General features: G+C 49.7%; 1 protein-coding gene across 1 annotated transcript in view; it reads left to right on the top strand.

The window, feature by feature from the left end:
* Positions 1 to 19,369, top strand: part of LOC144948113 (uncharacterized) — a 128,114-nt gene that overhangs the window by 35,853 nt on the left and 72,892 nt on the right. The window contains exons 7-12 of the mRNA XM_078877545.1: positions 1,908 to 1,964; positions 3,595 to 3,631; positions 15,488 to 15,604; positions 17,017 to 17,134; positions 17,647 to 17,822; positions 18,640 to 18,721. Of these exons, the coding sequence (XP_078733671.1) occupies positions 1,908 to 1,964; positions 3,595 to 3,631; positions 15,488 to 15,604; positions 17,017 to 17,134; positions 17,647 to 17,822; positions 18,640 to 18,721 (587 nt within the window). The remainder of the gene's footprint in view (positions 1 to 1,907; positions 1,965 to 3,594; positions 3,632 to 15,487; positions 15,605 to 17,016; positions 17,135 to 17,646; positions 17,823 to 18,639; positions 18,722 to 19,369) is intronic.

Genomic DNA, 19,369 nt, shown 5'->3' with positions numbered 1-19,369 from the left:
GGGGAAGCTGCCGTGGGGTCGTGGTGAGGAGGGCGCTGGACTCGCTATCCACGGGTCGCCAGTTCGATTCGATCTCCCGGTGCGGCAGCTGAAACAGCGGGGCAAACTTCTTAAACCCCCGCCTCTGTCCGCCCGGCAGTAGATTGCTCACTGCAGTGAGTTGATGAGGAGGCCGCGTGTGGTGGGGTAAAGTGTGGGTACTCCCACATCTTTCAAGATGTTTGGGCAGTGTGGAAGAGTAGACCAAATACCCTCTAGAGGGGCTCTCTATAGCTTCCTCTACAAGATGCCCTACTGCCAGCAGTGGCGTGAGCAGGCACTTGCAGGGCTGCACCTCTACTTAGTACTTGTGTACAAGACCCTCGTGTAGGTGAGTGTTGTGTACAGGGGGTGTACTCGTGTGCCAACGTGCAGATGAGTGAAGCCAAATACCTGGAGAGTTGTAGAATTTTCCTTCTTAAACACACAATGTGGTTCATGATATTGCACATGTCATCTCTGGCCTGCTTTTATCTCTGCTTGTTTTCTCTACAGAAGCCTTCGGCATATACAATCCTGTTTATTGTTAAACGTCCAGGTGCAATGTTGATTGGTCGGTGCCGTTTGGTCGGGTCTCTGCGTAAGCCGTACTCAAGAAAATGTATTTTAAGTACAACCATGAAGATTCCCCACCAGTAGCCTCCAATACTTTTTCCCAGTTTATATTTTCTACATCTGCAATAATTTATATTTTGTAAAATACGTTGGTGTACCTTGTTCTAAGCATCTTGGGGAAGGGTGCGTTATGATACTTAGCAAGTGCGTTACAGCTCTCCATTACAGTTCTCATGTTTATACCTAACACACACCTCATGTGTGTAGAGGCTGTGATTTGCAACACAGAGACGTTTAACACGTAGGCTTTCATAATAGAGGTTTTTGGGTTAGATCGCATAAATATATAAATGTGTCGTTAAAACCCGCCACCACCCGACACAGCCAACTAGTAAGGGTTGTCACGTAAACAGAACGTGGCCAATTCGTCACTAGTACAGCACCACACCGGTGTGTTGGAGAGCCAATCCCCCCCTCCCCCCACTTTGCGCAAGAGCGCAGAAGCGTGGTTACCACATCTATGCCTCTATATCAGGAACAAAACAGGTGAACTTCTCCACAAATCTGGCTGTCACCTGATGAAGCTGGTTGTAATTACTGGTGAAACGTCGTACTCAGATTGTAAATGTTGTGGCTTGGCTCTCCAACACACCGGCGTGCTGTACTAGTGACGAATTGGCACGTTCTGTTTATGTGACAACCCTTACTAGTTGGCTGTGTCGTGTGGTGGCGGGTTTTAACGACACATTTATATATTTACACGATCTAACCGAAAAAACCTCTTAAGGATGATATTGGTCGCGAAAGCCTACGTGTTAAACTTAGGATTTCGTGACCAATATTATTCATAATGAAGGCTTTTGAGTTAGATCGCGTAAGTAGAAATGTGTCGTAACTACTCCTTGGCTCCTCCCCCTCCTCTTACCCTATATAACAATGTCTCATCACAAGGAACTCTCGCTACAGTTATTTTGCTGTGCCTTTTACACCTGATGAGGGAGGCTTGTGTTGCCTCCGAAACGTCGTGATTTAATTTAGTTGTTTTAATTTATTTTATTTTATTAATTGTTTTACCTACGTGACTTTACCGAAAAAACCAAAGAGTATGAATCCTTGCAGTCACGAAAGCTTCAAATCTAGACTGTGTCGTAACTCTCCACCGCCTGACACAGCCAGTCAGGTTTGTCACGTAAACAACGCGCCAATTAGTTACTACTTGAGCCCACTGGTGTGTTTGAGAGTCCCTGCTCACATCACACACAGATCTCTCTGAGTGAGAGAGAGAAGATGACTCGTCCCTGCTTTGCCCCCAGACGCTGCAGCCGGGAGCCGAGCTGGATGAAGAGGTGCTGCAGGAAATTCTCCCCGAGGTGAGGCGGCTCTCAGGGCACCGCGCATGGCATTCGGGGGTGCCGCGTGGCGCGCGGCGCACGGGGGGGCGACGCGACGAGCGTGACGCCGGCCTGCAGCGCTGCGCCGCACGCGTCCACGCTGCTCCACACGCTGCGCTCCACACGTCCACGCTGCTCCACGCATCACGCTGCGCTCCCTACACGGCAGTCGTGCGTCGTAGCACCCGGCTCCTTGTATTGATAAACAGCCGTGGAGCTAAACATCGACAAATAATATAATAAAACATTCTTGGAGATGCATTGTGGGAGGAGAGGGCAATGCAGAAATATTATCACGCTATAAATACTCCCGTGTCTATTCTCCTTACTTTCATGAACCCACAATGACCAGTGTGGTGAAGTATGGTCAAATTACCCCCCCAACCTGCACGGCGTGAGGAAGCCCTCATACAGCAGTGGATTGACGACACGGCCTACACACGTCCATGTGCACACTGCCAGCTACAATTCTCAGACGACGAATTTTCTTTACGACAACAAACGCGACCGCGATGCAACACGCCGAGACATCCCAGCAACGGGCTACAGAACGTCGGCGGTAATCCATTGTGACGTCACGGCACCACACGGCAGGGGGAGGGGGGAAGGGGAAGAGGCCCCCTGCCCCAGCCAAGTGGGGAGCTCGCGGTAGGCGGGAGAGGAAGATTCACATGGGGAGGGGACACGGAGAGGAAGGAAGAAGCAGCAGGCTGAGGAGAAGCCAGGGAGAGGGGAGAGGGGGGACAGCGAACCCCCTAATGAACGAGTTGAGCCACACGCGGCTGGTGGGCTTAGCAGGCGGCCTTCCGCCACTCCTCATTCCGCTGCCGTTTGACCACCGAGGGTCTCTGCCCCTCTTTATCCCGTCCCGACCCACCCACCTCCTCGTCCACCCCCCTCATTGTAGACTCTGTAGGAAAGGAGACCACGTGACTTCGAGCTCCCACTCCCCCCCTTTAATCTTGTGGCTCAAGTGCTCCATGCCCGCCTGTGTCAGGGGGGTGTCGTGTCAGGGGGGTGTCGTGTCAAGGGGGTGTCGTGTCAGGGGGGGTGTCGTCTCAGGGGGGTGTCGTGTCAGGGGGGTGTCGTGTCAGGGGGTGTCGTCTCAGGGGGGTGTCGTCTCAGGGGGGTGTCGTGTCAGGGGGGTGTTGTGTAAGGCGGGTGTTGTGCCACTATTTCCATGAAGGGGGTTCGTGCTCCTTCCACTTGCCCAGTCGTCTTCCTGGCTGTGATGCTAAAGGGTTGGAGTCGGGCGTGCTGCTGTCCCGTCACGGTCGCGGGTTTCAGGCCCCACAGAGTCTCTTCGACGGACGGGGAGAGGTTGGTGCCACGTGTCATTGAACAGCACCAGAATATCGTGATGGACGTGTGCAACGTCCGGACAAACCCAAAAAGCATGGCGGTAGTCAGATGGCGACTTTAACGGAGCTCTTGAGGCTGAATGATGCGGGAACCCTGGCAATGAGCACGGCTCGGCACACGCAGTGGGACACGGGCAGCGACATTGACGACGATCATCACGAGAGTGACGTGAAGACGAGTGCAGCAGGCGGCGTGCGTGTATCTCTACCCCTCCACTCTGTCTCCCTGTCTCTCGCTGTGAGCGCAGCTGAGAGAGAAGCTGAAGGTGGAGACTGAGAGACGAGGTGAGGAGCACTCCGTGTGTGTCACTTACACTCAGTGTGTGTGTCGCTTACACTCAGCGTGTGTCACACTCCGCGTGTGTCACTTACACTCAGCGTGTCACTTTCACTCATCGTGTGTGGTGTGACATACACTCAGTGTGTCACTTACACTCAGCGTGTGTCACTTGCACTCAGCGTGTCACTTACACTCAGTGTCACACTCAGCGTGTCAGTTACACTCAGTGTGTGTCACTTACACTCAGTGTGTGTCACTTACACTCAGTGTGTGTCACTTACACTCAGCGCGTGTCACTTACACTCAGTGTGTGTCACTTACACTCAGTGTGTGTCACTTACACTCAGTGTGTGTCACTTACACTCAGCGTGTGTCACTTACACTCTGTGTGTGTCACTTACACTCAGCGCGTGTCACTTACACTCAGCGCGTGTCACTTACACTCAGTGTGTGTCACTTACACTCAGTGTGTGTGTCACTTGCACTCAGCGTGTGTCACTTACACTCAGTGTGTGTCACTTACACTCAGCGTGTGTCACTTACACTCAGTGTGTTACTTACACTCAGTGTGTGTGTCACTTACACTTACACACAGCGTGTGTCACTTACACTCAGCGTGTGTGTCACTTACACTCAGCGTGTGTCACTTACACTCAGTGTGTGTGTCACTTACACTCCGTGTGTGTCACTTACACTCAGTGTGTGTGTCACTTACACTCAGCGTGTGTGTCACTTACACTCAGTGTGTGTGTCACTTACACTCAGCGTGTGTGTCACTTACACTCAGCGTGTGTCACTTACACTCAGCGTGTGTCACTTACACTCAGTGTGTCACTTACACTCAGTGTGTGTGTCACTTACACTCAGTGTGTGTGTCACTTACACTCCGTGTGTGTCACTTACACTCAGTGTGTGTGTCACTTACACTCAGCGTGTGTGTCACTTACACTCAGTGTGTGTGTCACTTACACTCAGTGTGTGCGTCACTTACACTCAGCGTGTGTCACTTACACTCAGCGTGTGTCACTTACACTCAGCGTGTGTCACTTACACTCAGTGTGTCACTTACACTCAGTGTGTCACTTACACTCAGCGTGTGTCACTTACACTCAGTGTGTGTGTCACTTACACTCAGTGTGTCACTTACACTCAGTGTGTGTCACTTACACTCAGTGTGTGTCACTTACACTCAGCGTGTGTCACTTACACTCAGCGTGTGTCACTTACACTCAGCGTGTGTCACTTACACTCAGTGTGTGTCACTTACACTCAGCGTGTGTCACTTACACTCAGTGTGTGTGTCACTTACACTCAGTGTGTGTCACTTACACTCAGTGTGTGTGTCACTTACACTCAGTGTGTGTGTCACTTACACTCAGCGTGTGTCACTTACACTCAGCGTGTGTCACTTACACTCAGCGTGTGTCACTTACACTCAGTGTGTGTCACTTACACTCAGTGTGTGTGTCACTTACACTCAGTGTGTGTCACTTACACTCAGTGTGTGTGTCACTTACACTCAGCGTGTGTCACTTACACTCAGCGTGTGTGTCACTCACGCTCTGCGTGTGTCACTTACACTCAGTGTGTGTCACTTACACTCAGTGTGTGTCACTTACACTCAGCGTGTGTCACTTACACTCAGCGTGTGTCACTTACACTCAGCGTGTGTCACTTACACTCAGTGTGTGTGTCACTCACGCTCTGCGTGTGTCACTTACACTCAGCGTGTGTGTCACTTACACTCAGTGTGTGTGTCACTTACACTCAGTGTGTGTCACTTACACTCGGCGTGTGTGTCACTTACACTCAGTGTGTGTGTCACTTACACTCAGCGTGTGTCACTTACACTCAGCGTGTGTGTCACTTACACTCAGCGTGTGTCACTTACACTCAGCGTGTGTCACTTACACTCAGCGTGTGTCACTTACACTCAGCGTGTGTCACTTACACTCGGCGTGTGTCACTTACACTCGGTGTGTGTCACTTACACTCAGTGTGTGTCACTTACACTCAGCGTGTGTCACTTACACTCAGTGTGTGTCACTTACACTCAGTGTGTGTCACTTACACTCAGTGTGTGTCACTTACACTCAGCGTGTGTGTCACTTACACTCAGCGTGTGTGTCACTTACACTCAGTGTGTGTCACTTACACTCAGTGTGTGTCACTTACACTCAGCGTGTGTCACTTACACTCAGTGTGTGTGTCACTTACACTCAGTGTGTGTCACTTACACTCAGCGTGTGTCACTTACACTCAGTGTGTGTCACTTACACTCAGCGTGTGTCACTTACACTCAGTGTGTGTCACTTACACTCAGCGTGTGTCACTTACACTCAGTGTGTCACTTACACTCAGTGTGTCACTTACACTCAGCGTGTGTCACTTACACTCAGCGTGTGTCACTTACACTCAGTGTGTGTCACTTACACTCAGTGTGTGTCACTTACACTCAGCGTGTCACTTACACTCAGTGCGTGTATCACTTACACTCAGCGTGTGTCACTTACACTCAGCGTGTGTCACTTACACTCAGTGTGTGTCACTTACACTCAGCGTGTGTGTCACTTACACTCAGCGTGTGTCACTTACACTCAGTGTGTGTGTCACTTACACTCAGTGTGTGTCACTTACACTCAGCGTGTGTCACTTACACTCAGTGTGTCACTTACACTCAGTGTGTGTCACTTACACTCAGTGTGTGTGTCACTTACACTCAGCGTGTGTCACTTACACTCAGCGTGTGTCACTTACACTCAGTGTGTCACTTACACTCAGTGTGTGTCACTTACACTCAGTGTGTGTCACTTACACTCAGCGTGTGTCACTTACACTCAGTGTGTCACTTACACTCAGCGTGTGTCACTTACACTCAGTGTGTGTGTCACTTACACTCAGCGTGTGTCACTTACACTCAGCGTGTGTCACTTACACTCAGTGTGTCACTTACACTCAGTGTGTGTCACTTACATTCACTGTGTGTCACTTACACTCAGCGTGTGTGTCACTTACACTCAGCGTGTGTGTCACTTACACTCAGTGTGTCACTTACACTCAGTGTGTCACTTACACTCAGTGTGTGTCACTTACTCAGCGTGTGTCACTTACATTCACTGTGTGTCACTTACACTCAGCGTGTGTGTCACTTACACTCAGCGTGTGTGTCACTTACACTCAGTGTGTCACTTACACTCAGTGTGTGTCACTTACACTCAGTGTGTCACTTACACTCAGCGTGTGTCACTTACACTCAGCGTGTGTCACTTACACTCAGTGTGTCACTTACACTCAGTGTGTCACTTACACTCAGTGTGTGTCACTTACATTCACTGTGTGTCACTTACACTCAGCGTGTGTGTCACTTACACTCAGCATGTGTCACTTACACTCAGTGTGTCACTTACACTCAGCGTGTGTGTCACTTACAATCAGCGTGTGTGTCACTTACACTCAGTGTGTCACTTACACTCAGTGTGTGCCACTTACACTCATTGTGTGTCACTTACACTCAGCGTGTCACTTACACTCAGCGTGTGTGTCACTTACAATCAGCGTGTGTGTCACTTACACTCAGTGTGTCACTTACACTCAGCGTGTGTGTCACTTACAATCAGTGTGTGTGTCACTTACACTCAGCGTGTCACTTACACTCAGTGTGTGTCACTTACACTCAGCGTGTCACTTACAATCAGCGTGTGTGTCACTTACACTCAGTGTGTCACTTACACTCAGCGTGTGTGTCACTTACAATCAGCGTGTGTGTCACTTACACTCAGTGTGTGTCACTTACACTCAGCGTGTGTCACTTACACTCAGTGTGTGTCACTTACACTCAGTGTGTGTCACTTACAATCAGCGTGTGTGTCACTTACACTCAGCGTGTGTGTCACTTACACTCAGTGTGTGTCACTTACACTCAGCGTGTGTCACTTACACTCAGCGTGTGTCACTTTCACTCAGTGTGTGTCACTTACAATCAGCGTGTGTGTCACTTACACTCAGTGTGTGTCACTTACACTCAGCGTGTGTCACTTACAATCAGCGTGTGTGTCACTTACACTCAGCGTGTGTCACTTACACTCAGCGTGTGTCACTTACACTCAGCGTGTGTCACTTACACTCAGTGTGTGTCACTTACACTCAGCGTGTGTCACTTACACTCAGTGTGTGTCACTTACAATCAGCGTGTGTGTCACTTACACTCAGTGTGTGTCACTTACACTCAGCGTGTGTCACTTACAATCAGCGTGTGTGTCACTTACACTCAGCGTGTGTCACTTACACTCAGCGTGTGTGTCACTTACAATCAGCGTGTGTCACTTACACTCAGTGTGTGTCACTTACATTCAGTGTGTGTCACTTACACTCAGTGTGTGTCACTTACACTCAGCGTGTGTCACTTACATTCAGCGTGTCACTTACACTCAGCGTGTGTGTCACTTACAATCAGCGTGTGTGTCACTTACACTCAGTGTGTGTCACTTACACTCAGCGTGTCACTTACACTCAGTGTGTGTCGCTTACACTCAGTGTGTGTGTCACTTACAATCAGCGTGTGTGTCACTTACACTCAGCGTGTGTGTCACTTACACTCAGCGTGTGTCACTTACACTCAGTGTGTGTGTCACTTACACTCAGTGTGTGTCACTTACACTCAGCGTGTGTCACTTACACTCAGTGTGTCACTTACACTCAGTGTGTGTCACTTACACTCAGTGTGTGTGTCACTTACACTCAGCGTGTGTCACTTACACTCAGTGTGTCACTTACACTCAGCGTGTGTCACTTACACTCAGTGTGTGTGTCACTTACACTCAGCGTGTGTCACTTACACTCAGCGTGTGTCACTTACACTCAGTGTGTCACTTACACTCAGTGTGTGTCACTTACACTCGGCGTGTGTGTCACTTACACTCAGTGTGTGTGTCACTTACACTCAGCGTGTGTCACTTACACTCAGCGTGTGTGTCACTTACACTCAGCGTGTGTCACTTACACTCAGCGTGTGTCACTTACACTCAGCGTGTGTCACTTACACTCAGCGTGTGTCACTTACACTCAGCGTGTGTCACTTACACTCGGCGTGTGTCACTTACACTCAGTGTGTGTCACTTACACTCAGTGTGTGTCACTTACACTCAGCGTGTGTCACTTACACTCAGTGTGTGTCACTTACACTCAGTGTGTGTCACTTACACTCAGCGTGTGTGTCACTTACACTCAGCGTGTGTGTCACTTACACTCAGTGTGTGTCACTTACACTCAGTGTGTGTCACTTACACTCAGCGTGTGTCACTTACACTCAGTGTGTGTGTCACTTACACTCAGTGTGTGTCACTTACACTCAGCGTGTGTCACTTACACTCAGTGTGTGTCACTTACACTCAGCGTGTGTCACTTACACTCAGTGTGTGTCACTTACACTCAGCGTGTGTCACTTACACTCAGTGTGTCACTTACACTCAGTGTGTCACTTACACTCAGCGTGTGTCACTTACACTCAGCGTGTGTCACTTACACTCAGTGTGTGTCACTTACACTGAGTGTGTGTCACTTACACTCAGCGTGTCACTTACACTCAGTGCGTGTATCACTTACACTCAGCGTGTGTCACTTACACTCAGCGTGTGTCACTTACACTCAGTGTGTGTCACTTACACTCAGCGTGTGTGTCACTTACACTCAGCGTGTGTCACTTACACTCAGTGTGTGTGTCACTTACACTCAGTGTGTGTCACTTACACTCAGCGTGTGTCACTTACACTCAGTGTGTCACTTACACTCAGTGTGTGTCACTTACACTCAGTGTGTGTGTCACTTACACTCAGCGTGTGTCACTTACACTCAGTGTGTCACTTACACTCAGCGTGTGTCACTTACACTCAGTGTGTGTGTCACTTACACTCAGCGTGTGTCACTTACACTCAGCGTGTGTCACTTACACTCAGTGTGTCACTTACACTCAGTGTGTGTCACTTACATTCACTGTGTGTCACTTACACTCAGCGTGTGTGTCACTTACACTCAGCGTGTGTGTCACTTACACTCAGTGTGTCACTTACACTCAGTGTGTCACTTACACTCAGTGTGTGTCACTTACTCAGCGTGTGTCACTTACATTCACTGTGTGTCACTTACACTCAGCGTGTGTGTCACTTACACTCAGCGTGTGTGTCACTTACACTCAGTGTGTCACTTACACTCAGTGTGTGTCACTTACACTCAGTGTGTCACTTACACTCAGCGTGTGTCACTTACACTCAGCGTGTGTCACTTACACTCAGTGTGTGTCACTTACACTCAGTGTGTGTCACTTACAATCAGCGTGTGTGTCACTTACACTCAGCGTGTGTGTCACTTACACTCGGTGTGTGTCACTTACACTCAGCGTGTGTCACTTACACTCAGCGTGTGTCACTTACACTCAGTGTGTGTCACTTACAATCAGCGTGTGTGTCACTTACACTCAGTGTGTGTCACTTACACTCAGCGTGTGTCACTTACAATCAGCGTGTGTGTCACTTACACTCAGCGTGTGTCACTTACACTCAGCGTGTGTCACTTACACTCAGCGTGTGTCACTTACACTCAGTGTGTGTCACTTACACTCAGCGTGTGTCACTTACACTCAGTGTGTGTCACTTACAATCAGCGTGTGTGTCACTTACACTCAGTGTGTGTCACTTACACTCAGCGTGTGTCACTTACAATCAGCGTGTGTGTCACTTACACTCAGCGTGTGTCACTTACACTCAGCGTGTGTGTCACTTACAATCAGCGTGTGTCACTTACACTCAGTGTGTGTCACTTACATTCAGTGTGTGTCACTTACACTCAGTGTGTGTCACTTACACTCAGCGTGTGTCACTTACATTCAGCGTGTCACTTACACTCAGCGTGTGTGTCACTTACAATCAGCGTGTGTGTCACTTACACTCAGTGTGTGTCACTTACACTCAGCGTGTCACTTACACTCAGTGTGTGTCGCTTACACTCAGTGTGTGTGTCACTTACAATCAGCGTGTGTGTCACTTACACTCAGCGTGTGTGTCACTTACACTCAGTGTGTGTCACTTACACTCAGCGTGTGTCACTTACACTCAGTGTGTCACTTACACTCAGTGTGTGTCACTTACACTCAGTGTGTGTGTCACTTACACTCAGTGTGTGTCACTTACACTCAGCGTGTGTCACTTACACTCAGTGTGTCACTTACACTCAGTGTGTGTCACTTACACTCAGTGTGTGTGTCACTTACACTCAGCGTGTGTCACTTACACTCAGTGTGTGTGTCACTTACACTCAGCGTGTGTCACTTACACTCAGCGTGTGTCACTTACACTCAGTGTGTCACTTACACTCAGTGTGTGTCACTTACATTCACTGTGTGTCACTTACACTCAGCGTGTGTGTCACTTACACTCAGCGTGTGTGTCACTTACACTCAGTGTTTCACTTACACTCAGTGTGTCACTTACACTCAGTGTGTGTCACTTACACTCAGCGTGTGTCACTTACATTCACTGTGTGTCACTTACACTCAGCGTGTGTGTCACTTACACTCAGCGTGTGTGTCACTTACACTCAGTGTGTCACTTACACTCAGTGTGTGTCACTTACACTCAGTGTGTCACTTACACTCAGCGTGTGTCACTTACACTCAGCGTGTGTCACTTACACTCAGTGTGTCACTTACACTCAGTGTGTGTCACTTACATTCACTGTGTGTCACTTACACTCAGCGTGTGTGTCACTTACACTCAGCATGTGTCACTTACACTCAGTGTGTGTTACTTACACTCAGCGTGTCACTTACACTCAGCGTGTGTGTCACTTACAATCAGCGTGTGTGTCACTTACACTCAGTGTGTCACTTACACTCAGTGTGTGCCACTTACACTCATTGTGTGTCACTTACACTCAGCGTGTCACTTACACTCAGCGTGTGTGTCACTTACAATCAGCGTGTGTGTCACTTACACTCAGTGTGTCACTTACACTCAGCGTGTGTGTCACTTACAATCAGTGTGTGTGTCACTTACACTCAGCGTGTCACTTACACTCAGTGTGTGTCACTTACACTCAGCGTGTCACTTACAATCAGCGTGTGTGTCACTTACACTCAGTGTGTCACTTACACTCAGCGTGTGTGTCACTTACAATCAGCGTGTGTGTCACTTACACTCAGTGTGTGTCACTTACACTCAGCGTGTGTCACTTACACTCAGTGTGTGTCACTTACACTCAGTGTGTGTCACTTACAATCAGCGTGTGTGTCACTTACACTCAGCGTGTGTGTCACTTACACTCAGCGTGTGTCACTTACACTCAGCGTGTGTCACTTACACTCAGTGTGTGTCACTTACACTCAGTGTGTGTCACTTACAATCAGCGTGTGTGTCACTTACACTCAGTGTGTGTCACTTACACTCAGCGTGTGTGTCACTTACACTCAGTGTGTGTCACTTACACTCAGCGTGTGTCACTTACACTCAGCGTGTGTCACTTACACTCAGTGTGTGTCACTTACAATCAGCGTGTGTGTCACTTACACTCAGTGTGTGTCACTTACACTCAGCGTGTGTCACTTACAATCAGCGTGTGTGTCACTTACACTCAGCGTGTGTCACTTACACTCAGCGTGTGTCACTTACACTCAGCGTGTGTCACTTACACTCAGCGTGTGTGTCACTTACAATCAGCGTGTGTGTCACTTACACTCAGTGTGTGTCACTTACACTCAGCGTGTGTCACTTACACTCAGTGTGTGTCACTTACACTCAGTGTGTGTCACTTACAATCAGCGTGTGTGTCACTTACACTCAGCGTGTGTGTCACTTACACTCAGCGTGTGTCACTTACACTCAGCGTGTGTCACTTACACTCAGTGTGTGTCACTTACACTCAGTGTGTGTCACTTACAATCAGCGTGTGTGTCACTTACACTCAGTGTGTGTCACTTACACTCAGCGTGTGTGTCACTTACACTCAGTGTGTGTCACTTACACTCAGCGTGTGTCACTTACACTCAGCGTGTGTCACTTACACTCAGTGTGTGTCACTTACAATCAGCGTGTGTGTCACTTACACTCAGTGTGTGTCACTTACACTCAGCGTGTGTCACTTACAATCAGCGTGTGTGTCACTTACACTCAGCGTGTGTCACTTACACTCAGCGTGTGTCACTTACACTCAGCGTGTGTCACTTACACTCAGTGTGTGTCACTTACACTCAGCGTGTGTCACTTACACTCAGTGTGTGTCACTTACAATCAGCGTGTGTGTCACTTACACTCAGTGTGTGTCACTTACACTCAGCGTGTGTCACTTACAATCAGCGTGTGTGTCACTTACACTCAGCGTGTGTCACTTACACTCAGCGTGTGTGTCACTTACAATCAGCGTGTGTCACTTACACTCAGTGTGTGTCACTTACATTCAGTGTGTGTCACTTACACTCAGTGTGTGTCACTTACACTCAGCGTGTGTCACTTACATTCAGCGTGTCACTTACACTCAGCGTGTGTGTCACTTACAATCAGCGTGTGTGTCACTTACACTCAGTGTGTGTCACTTACACTCAGCGTGTCACTTACACTCAGTGTGTGTCGCTTACACTCAGTGTGTGTGTCACTTACAATCAGCGTGTGTGTCACTTACACTCAGCGTGTGTCACTTACACTCAGTGTGTGTCACTTACAATCAGCGTGTGTCACTTACACTCAGTGTGTGTCACTTACATTCAGTGTGTGTCACTTACACTCAGTGTGTGTCACTTACACTCAGCGTGTGTCACTTACATTCAGCGTGTCACTTACACTCAGCGTGTGTGTCACTTACAATCAGCGTGTGTGTCACTTACACTCAGTGTGTGTCACTTACACTCAGCGTGTCACTTACACTCAGTGTGTGTCACTTACACTCAGCGTGTGTGTCACTTACAATCAGCGTGTGTGTCACTTACACTCAGTGTGTGTCACTTACACTCAGTGTGTGTCACTTACACTCAGCGTGTGTCACTTACATTCAGCGTGTGTCACTTACATTCAGTGTGTGTCACTTACACTCAGAGTGTGTCACTTACACTCAGTGTGTGTCACTTACATTCAGCGTGTGTCACTTACACTCAGTGTGTGTCACTTACAATCAGCGTGTGTGTCACTTACACTCAGTGTGTGTCACTTACACTCAGCGTGTGTCACTTACATTCAGCGTGTGTCACTTACATTCAGTGTGTGTCACTTACACTCAGAGTGTGTCACTTACACTCAGTGTGTGTCACTTACACTCAGTGTGTGTCACTTACATTCAGCGTGTGTCACTTACATTCAGTGTGTGTCACTTACACTCAGCGTGTGTCACTTACACTCAGTGTGTGTCACTTACATTCAGTGTGTGTCACTTACACTCAGTGTGTGTCACTTACACTCAGCGTGTGTCACTTACACTCAGCGTGTGTCACTTACACTCAGTGTGTGTCACTTACACTCAGTGTGTGTCACTTACACTCAGCGTGTGTCACTTACACTCAGTGTGTGTCACTTACATTCAGTGTGTGTCACTTACACTCAGTGTGTGTCACTTACACTCAGCGTGTGTCACTTACATTCAGCGTGTGTCACTTACATTCAGTGTGTGTCACTTACACTCAGTGTGTGTCACTTACACTCAGCGTGTCACTTACATTCAGCGTGTGTCACTTACACTCAGTGTGTGTCACTTACACTCAGCGTGTCACTTACACTCAGTGTGTGTCGCTTACACTCAGTGTGTGTCACTTACACTCAGCGTGTGTGTCACTTACAATCAGCGTGTGTGTCACTTACACTCAGTGTGTGTCACTTACACTCAGCGTGTCACTTACACTCAGTGTGTCACTTACACTCAGTGTGTCACTTACACTCAGTGTGTGTGTCACTTACATTCAGCGTGTGTCACTTACATTCAGTGTGTGTCGCTTACACTCAGTGTGTGTCACTTACACTCAGTGTGTCACTTACACTCAGTGTGTGTCGCTTACACTCAGTGTGTGTCGCTTACACTCAGTGTGTGTGTCACTTACACTCAGTGTGTGTGTCACTTACATTCAGCGTGTGTCACTTACACTCAGTGTGTGTCGCTTACACTCAGTGTGTGTCGCTTACACTCAGGGTGTGTCACTTACACTCAGTGTGTGTGTCACTTACACTCAGTGTGTGTCACTTACACTCAGTGTGTGTGTCACTTACATTCAGCGTGTGTCACTTACACTCAGTGTGTGTCGCTTACACTCAGTGTGTGTCGCTTACACTCAGTGTGTGTCACTTACACTCAGTGTGTGTCACTTACACTCAGTGTGTGTGTCACTTACATTCAGCGTGTGTCACTTACACTCAGTGTGTGTCGCTTACACTCAGTGTGTGTCGCTTACACTCAGTGTGTGTCACTTACACTCAGCGTGTCCCTTACACTCAGTGTGTGTTGCTTACACTCAGTGTGTGTCACTTACACTCAGCGTTTGTCACATTGTCACAATCAGGCACTGTGACGCAACTAGTAAATGTTTCACAGTGAGTGTCTTGCAAGTAAGTAAGAGTGAGTGCGTCACAGTGAGTATGATAATGATCATATTGTCACACGTTGAGTGTCTTACAGTGAGTGTGTGCGAGTGACAGTGTCTCACAGAAAGTGATTGTCAGTGAGTGTGAGACTGCCAGTGAGTGCCAGTGAGTGAGTGGCACTGTCCCGTCTCACCGCTGAGTGTAAGTGAGACATTGCTTTGAATCTCACTGTCACAGTGAGTGTCTCAGTGAGTGAGTGTGAGTGAGTGCCAGTGAGTGAGTGTGAGTGAGTGAGTGACGCTGTGCCGTCTCACCCAGACTACACGCTCGAGTGGGGAGACATCGCCGTCCACCCCACGCGTCGCTCCATGCAGAAGTGGCCCAAAGCCAGGGACGGCCTAATCTACATCCCCTACAAAGTGTCCCTCGCCTTCTGTGAGTGGCCTCCCCTCCTCCTCCCTCCTGCTCATTCCTTGCTCCTCCTGTGCATTGTCCATCCTGTGCCTTGTCCATCCTGTGCCTTGTCCATGCTGTGACTGGAAGGTGACCAGATTGAGGGTAGTGTTCACATCAACAGAGTGGCCCTCGTCTAGAATTAAGCACAGGACCCAATGTAAATCAGGATGTAAATCATTCAGAGCTGTGCTCTGTGAGGATTGATAATCACGTAACTGGGCGTGGATGTGGCTGTGGCAAGCTGGTGGTGAGCGGAGAGTCAGCGACAGAGTTTGACCCTAAAGAAGAAACCCAATTTGGTGTCTTAGTCTCTGTAAGATGTCGCCTGGTTACTTGAATCAGCGTGAGAATCAAGCCACATCCCCCGAGTGCTGAATGATTGACGCTCCATTGAAATAGCTGCAGCAAAATGAGGTTGTTTATTGACATTTCACTAATCCTAAGGACCAAGGATGGAAACAGAACTCATGATTTGAGATAGAATATGAAGATTAGTGGAGGAATTCTCTGAAGCTCTCTATAGGAAATACATCCACATAGCCCAGGAAGCAGACCGACTCTCAGATGAAGAGGACACAATTTAAAGTGTCTATATACACACGGCATAATCATGCACGGAGGCCTGTAAACAGGCCTCAAGTCTTTGATTTAAATCGGTCGTGACTCGTGATACACACATTGCACCATGTGTGTAGAAGCCAGTGACGTGCGGCGCGTACCCAGCGCATGTGACTGTGATGAGAATGCCGCATTGGGGCCAATGGAGCAGAGGAAGCGGTGCACACGACACTGAGAGTGCAGAGCGGTGCTAGGGAGGCTTGCGTCATCACCGCGGATCGTGGAGATTCCTCGCATCGCCGGGCGAGGGACTGCGGGGCGGAAATTTCACTCACGCAGGGACTACGTTCTTTATCTGCTGTATTTGTTCTTTATCTGCTGTCAAATAAATGTAGTGGGGACCCAGCAAATGAGTGTTAAGTCAATAAGCCACACGTGACAGAAGCTATCCAGTCAAAGGCAGCGGTAACTATGACGCTACTCTAGAACAACGAGTAGATCGCAGCACCTGCAGTGGCCATGAAAGAGAAGCAGCTCTCGATGAACGGCAAGTTACTCTGTCAACTCAAATAAATCGGCGCCGTGGTTTGAATGAGCGATGCCTCCTGCTGCCGAGTGGAAGCGCAGGGAGAGGCGGCGGAGCGGCCCCTAGGCCCTCCCCAGGGAGCCCAGCGCTGCCGCCACTCACTCTCCACCCCACGACATGCCATCCACTGTGCCCCACGCTCCACCCCACGCCGTGTGCCCCATGCCGTTGGCTGTGCTCGGCGCTCGCCGTGAACTCTTCCCACTCACGCCGGCCCCACCGCTCACGTCCGGCGTGTGACCTGCAGACGATGGTGACGTCAAGAAGATCGAGGAGGCAGCGAAGGAGTTTGAGAAGAAAACGTGCGTCCGGTTCATCCCTCGCTCTGAAGAGGCCGACTACATCTACATCCACGCGTGGGAGGGGTGAGATACGGAGACACGGAAAACGACAGAGACATGGACACGACAAAGACATGTACACTACAGAGACACGGACACTACATCTCTCTGTGATGAGTGGTGAGTGAATGGGGTTCAGTGCTCAGGCTGGGGTTGTCTCTCTGTGATGAGTGGTGAGTGAATGGGGTTCAGTGCTCAGGCTGGGGTTGTCTCTCTGTGATGAGTGGTGAGTGAATGGGGTTCAGTGCTCAGGCTGGGGTTGTCTCTCTGTGATGAGTGGTGAGTGAATGGGGTTCAGTGCTCAGGCTGGGGTTGTCTCTCTGTGATGAGTGGTGAGTGAATGGGGTTCAGTGCTCAGGCTGGGGTTCTCTCTCTGTGATGAGTGGTGAGTGAATGGGGTTCAGTGCTCAGTCTGGGGTTGTCTTTGTGTGATGAGTGGTAAGTGAATGGGGTTCAGTGCACAGGCTGGGGTTGTCTTTGTGTGATGAGTGGTGAGTGAATGGGGTTCAGTGCTCAGTCTGGGGTTGTCTCTGCAGGAATTGGTCATTCCTGGGCCGTCAGGGCGAGGACCAGGCAATGTCTCTGGAGCCCGGCAAGGTGACCAAGGGCGTTGTGTTGCACGAGTTCATGCACGCGCTCGGCTTCCACCACGAGCACTGCCGCAGCGACCGCGACGACCACGTCCAGGTGCTGAGCGACAACATTGATCCAGGTGGGGTGCGGGGAGATCTGATGGACGCACATCTCTAGCAGTTAGTGCTACACCTGATCCTCCTCAGAGCGAGTTTAACTCAAAACAAGAATCGTATAGAGTCTGCCAACATCACTCGTGGAGAGGTAAAGATCATGGAGAGTGAAGCTGCCTCAGGCCAGGACCTACTGAACGTCCCTTTACACATATTGAGTAGTGGATGTGTGGTTGCTTCTAACTGTAAGAAGTCAGGGGCTGTGACTCTGACCTTGGAGGTTGCCATGACGCCGTGTGGCCTGCTTCACCTTATGGTGACAAAAACCTGCCCTGTGCTTTGTGACATCAAAGAGCCCTCCAGTTCCCTTCCCCTGGGCTTTGGAGATGTTGGTGCTTGTATCTGCGCTGTGTGCTCAGAGCCAGCTGTGCGTTGTCGCTCCCAATGGGTAAGGGGCGGCCTCTTTGTCTCTGATGCTGAGAAGCTGCCTCTGGTGCCGCATGAGGCTCTCACTGGCCTCAGTGAGCACCGTGCTGCAGCGAGCTGTGGGACTCGTCCTCGTGTGGATGGCACGAGTTGTAGGCATGCAGATTGTTTGGGATGCATTGGCTGTCTGGTGGGGGTTCATTAGAATATCTGCAGGCTGCAAATCCATATCACCGGGGTCTGCCCTGTTTCCCATCAGAGTGCACCATGCCTGGCACAGGCGCTGTGGAGGCATCGACACCACTGTGAAGTGACAGAGGGGTGCTGATTGTATGCGTGGGGGAGACACGTGATTGAATATTTCCCATGAACACGGTTGTTTGTGCGAGTCTGTACACGTGGTGTGCTGGGTTTCAGAGTGGAAGGACGCGATTGAGAAGAAGACGTCACAAGTTAACAGGACCCCTTACGACTACAGCTCCATCACCCACTACAGCACGTGAGTCGCGCGGCCCAAGCTCCACGCAGGGGAATGTAAGCCGGCGCTTACATCATCGTCATCGGCCATTATCTATCCACTGCAGTCTGCAGGCCTCCCCACACCGTCCCCATGCCCTTATCATGCTTTAATCCATCTCACTGCCGCAGTGAACTTATCTCAGTCTCGATCTCCTGAGTGGTTGTCCGCTCAGGGCGTGTTCCCTCCTTTAGCTGCCATTCCATCACCATCCTTGGCCACAATCCCCTGTGGCCAAGATGCTGCCCGGCTGCCATCGAGACCCTCATCCCCCCCGCCTTGGCCGCATCTCACCCCGACTGCGGCGACTCCGTGCAGCCGCACGCAGTTGAGAAAGTAGTGGCCCACTGGCAGCCACGTGATAGCAACGCCACGCGACGTTAAACACATCCATGGGTAGTCATTCATTGGCGACTTTGTAGCGAAACAACGTTAAACGGGCCGATGTTAAGCGAGCACTGCCTCTACTTTTATATATTTTTATGTAGAGAGACAGATACATTAAGCAGATGCGTCTCTTTAAATGCGATCAGCTGAACCCTTGGGGCTTACTGCACTGCGAGCGTCTCACTATCTTGACGTGGGTCACGTGATCAAGGTTTGCCTCTGTGTGGTCACAGTGGTTCTACT

Source organism: Lampetra fluviatilis, chromosome 3, assembly GCF_964198595.1.
Source record: "Lampetra fluviatilis chromosome 3, kcLamFluv1.1, whole genome shotgun sequence".
In the NCBI taxonomy this organism is placed as follows: Eukaryota; Metazoa; Chordata; class Hyperoartia; order Petromyzontiformes; family Petromyzontidae; genus Lampetra; species Lampetra fluviatilis.
Note: the sequence above shows the minus strand (reverse complement) of the source record. Positions and strands in the feature narration are given on the sequence as shown.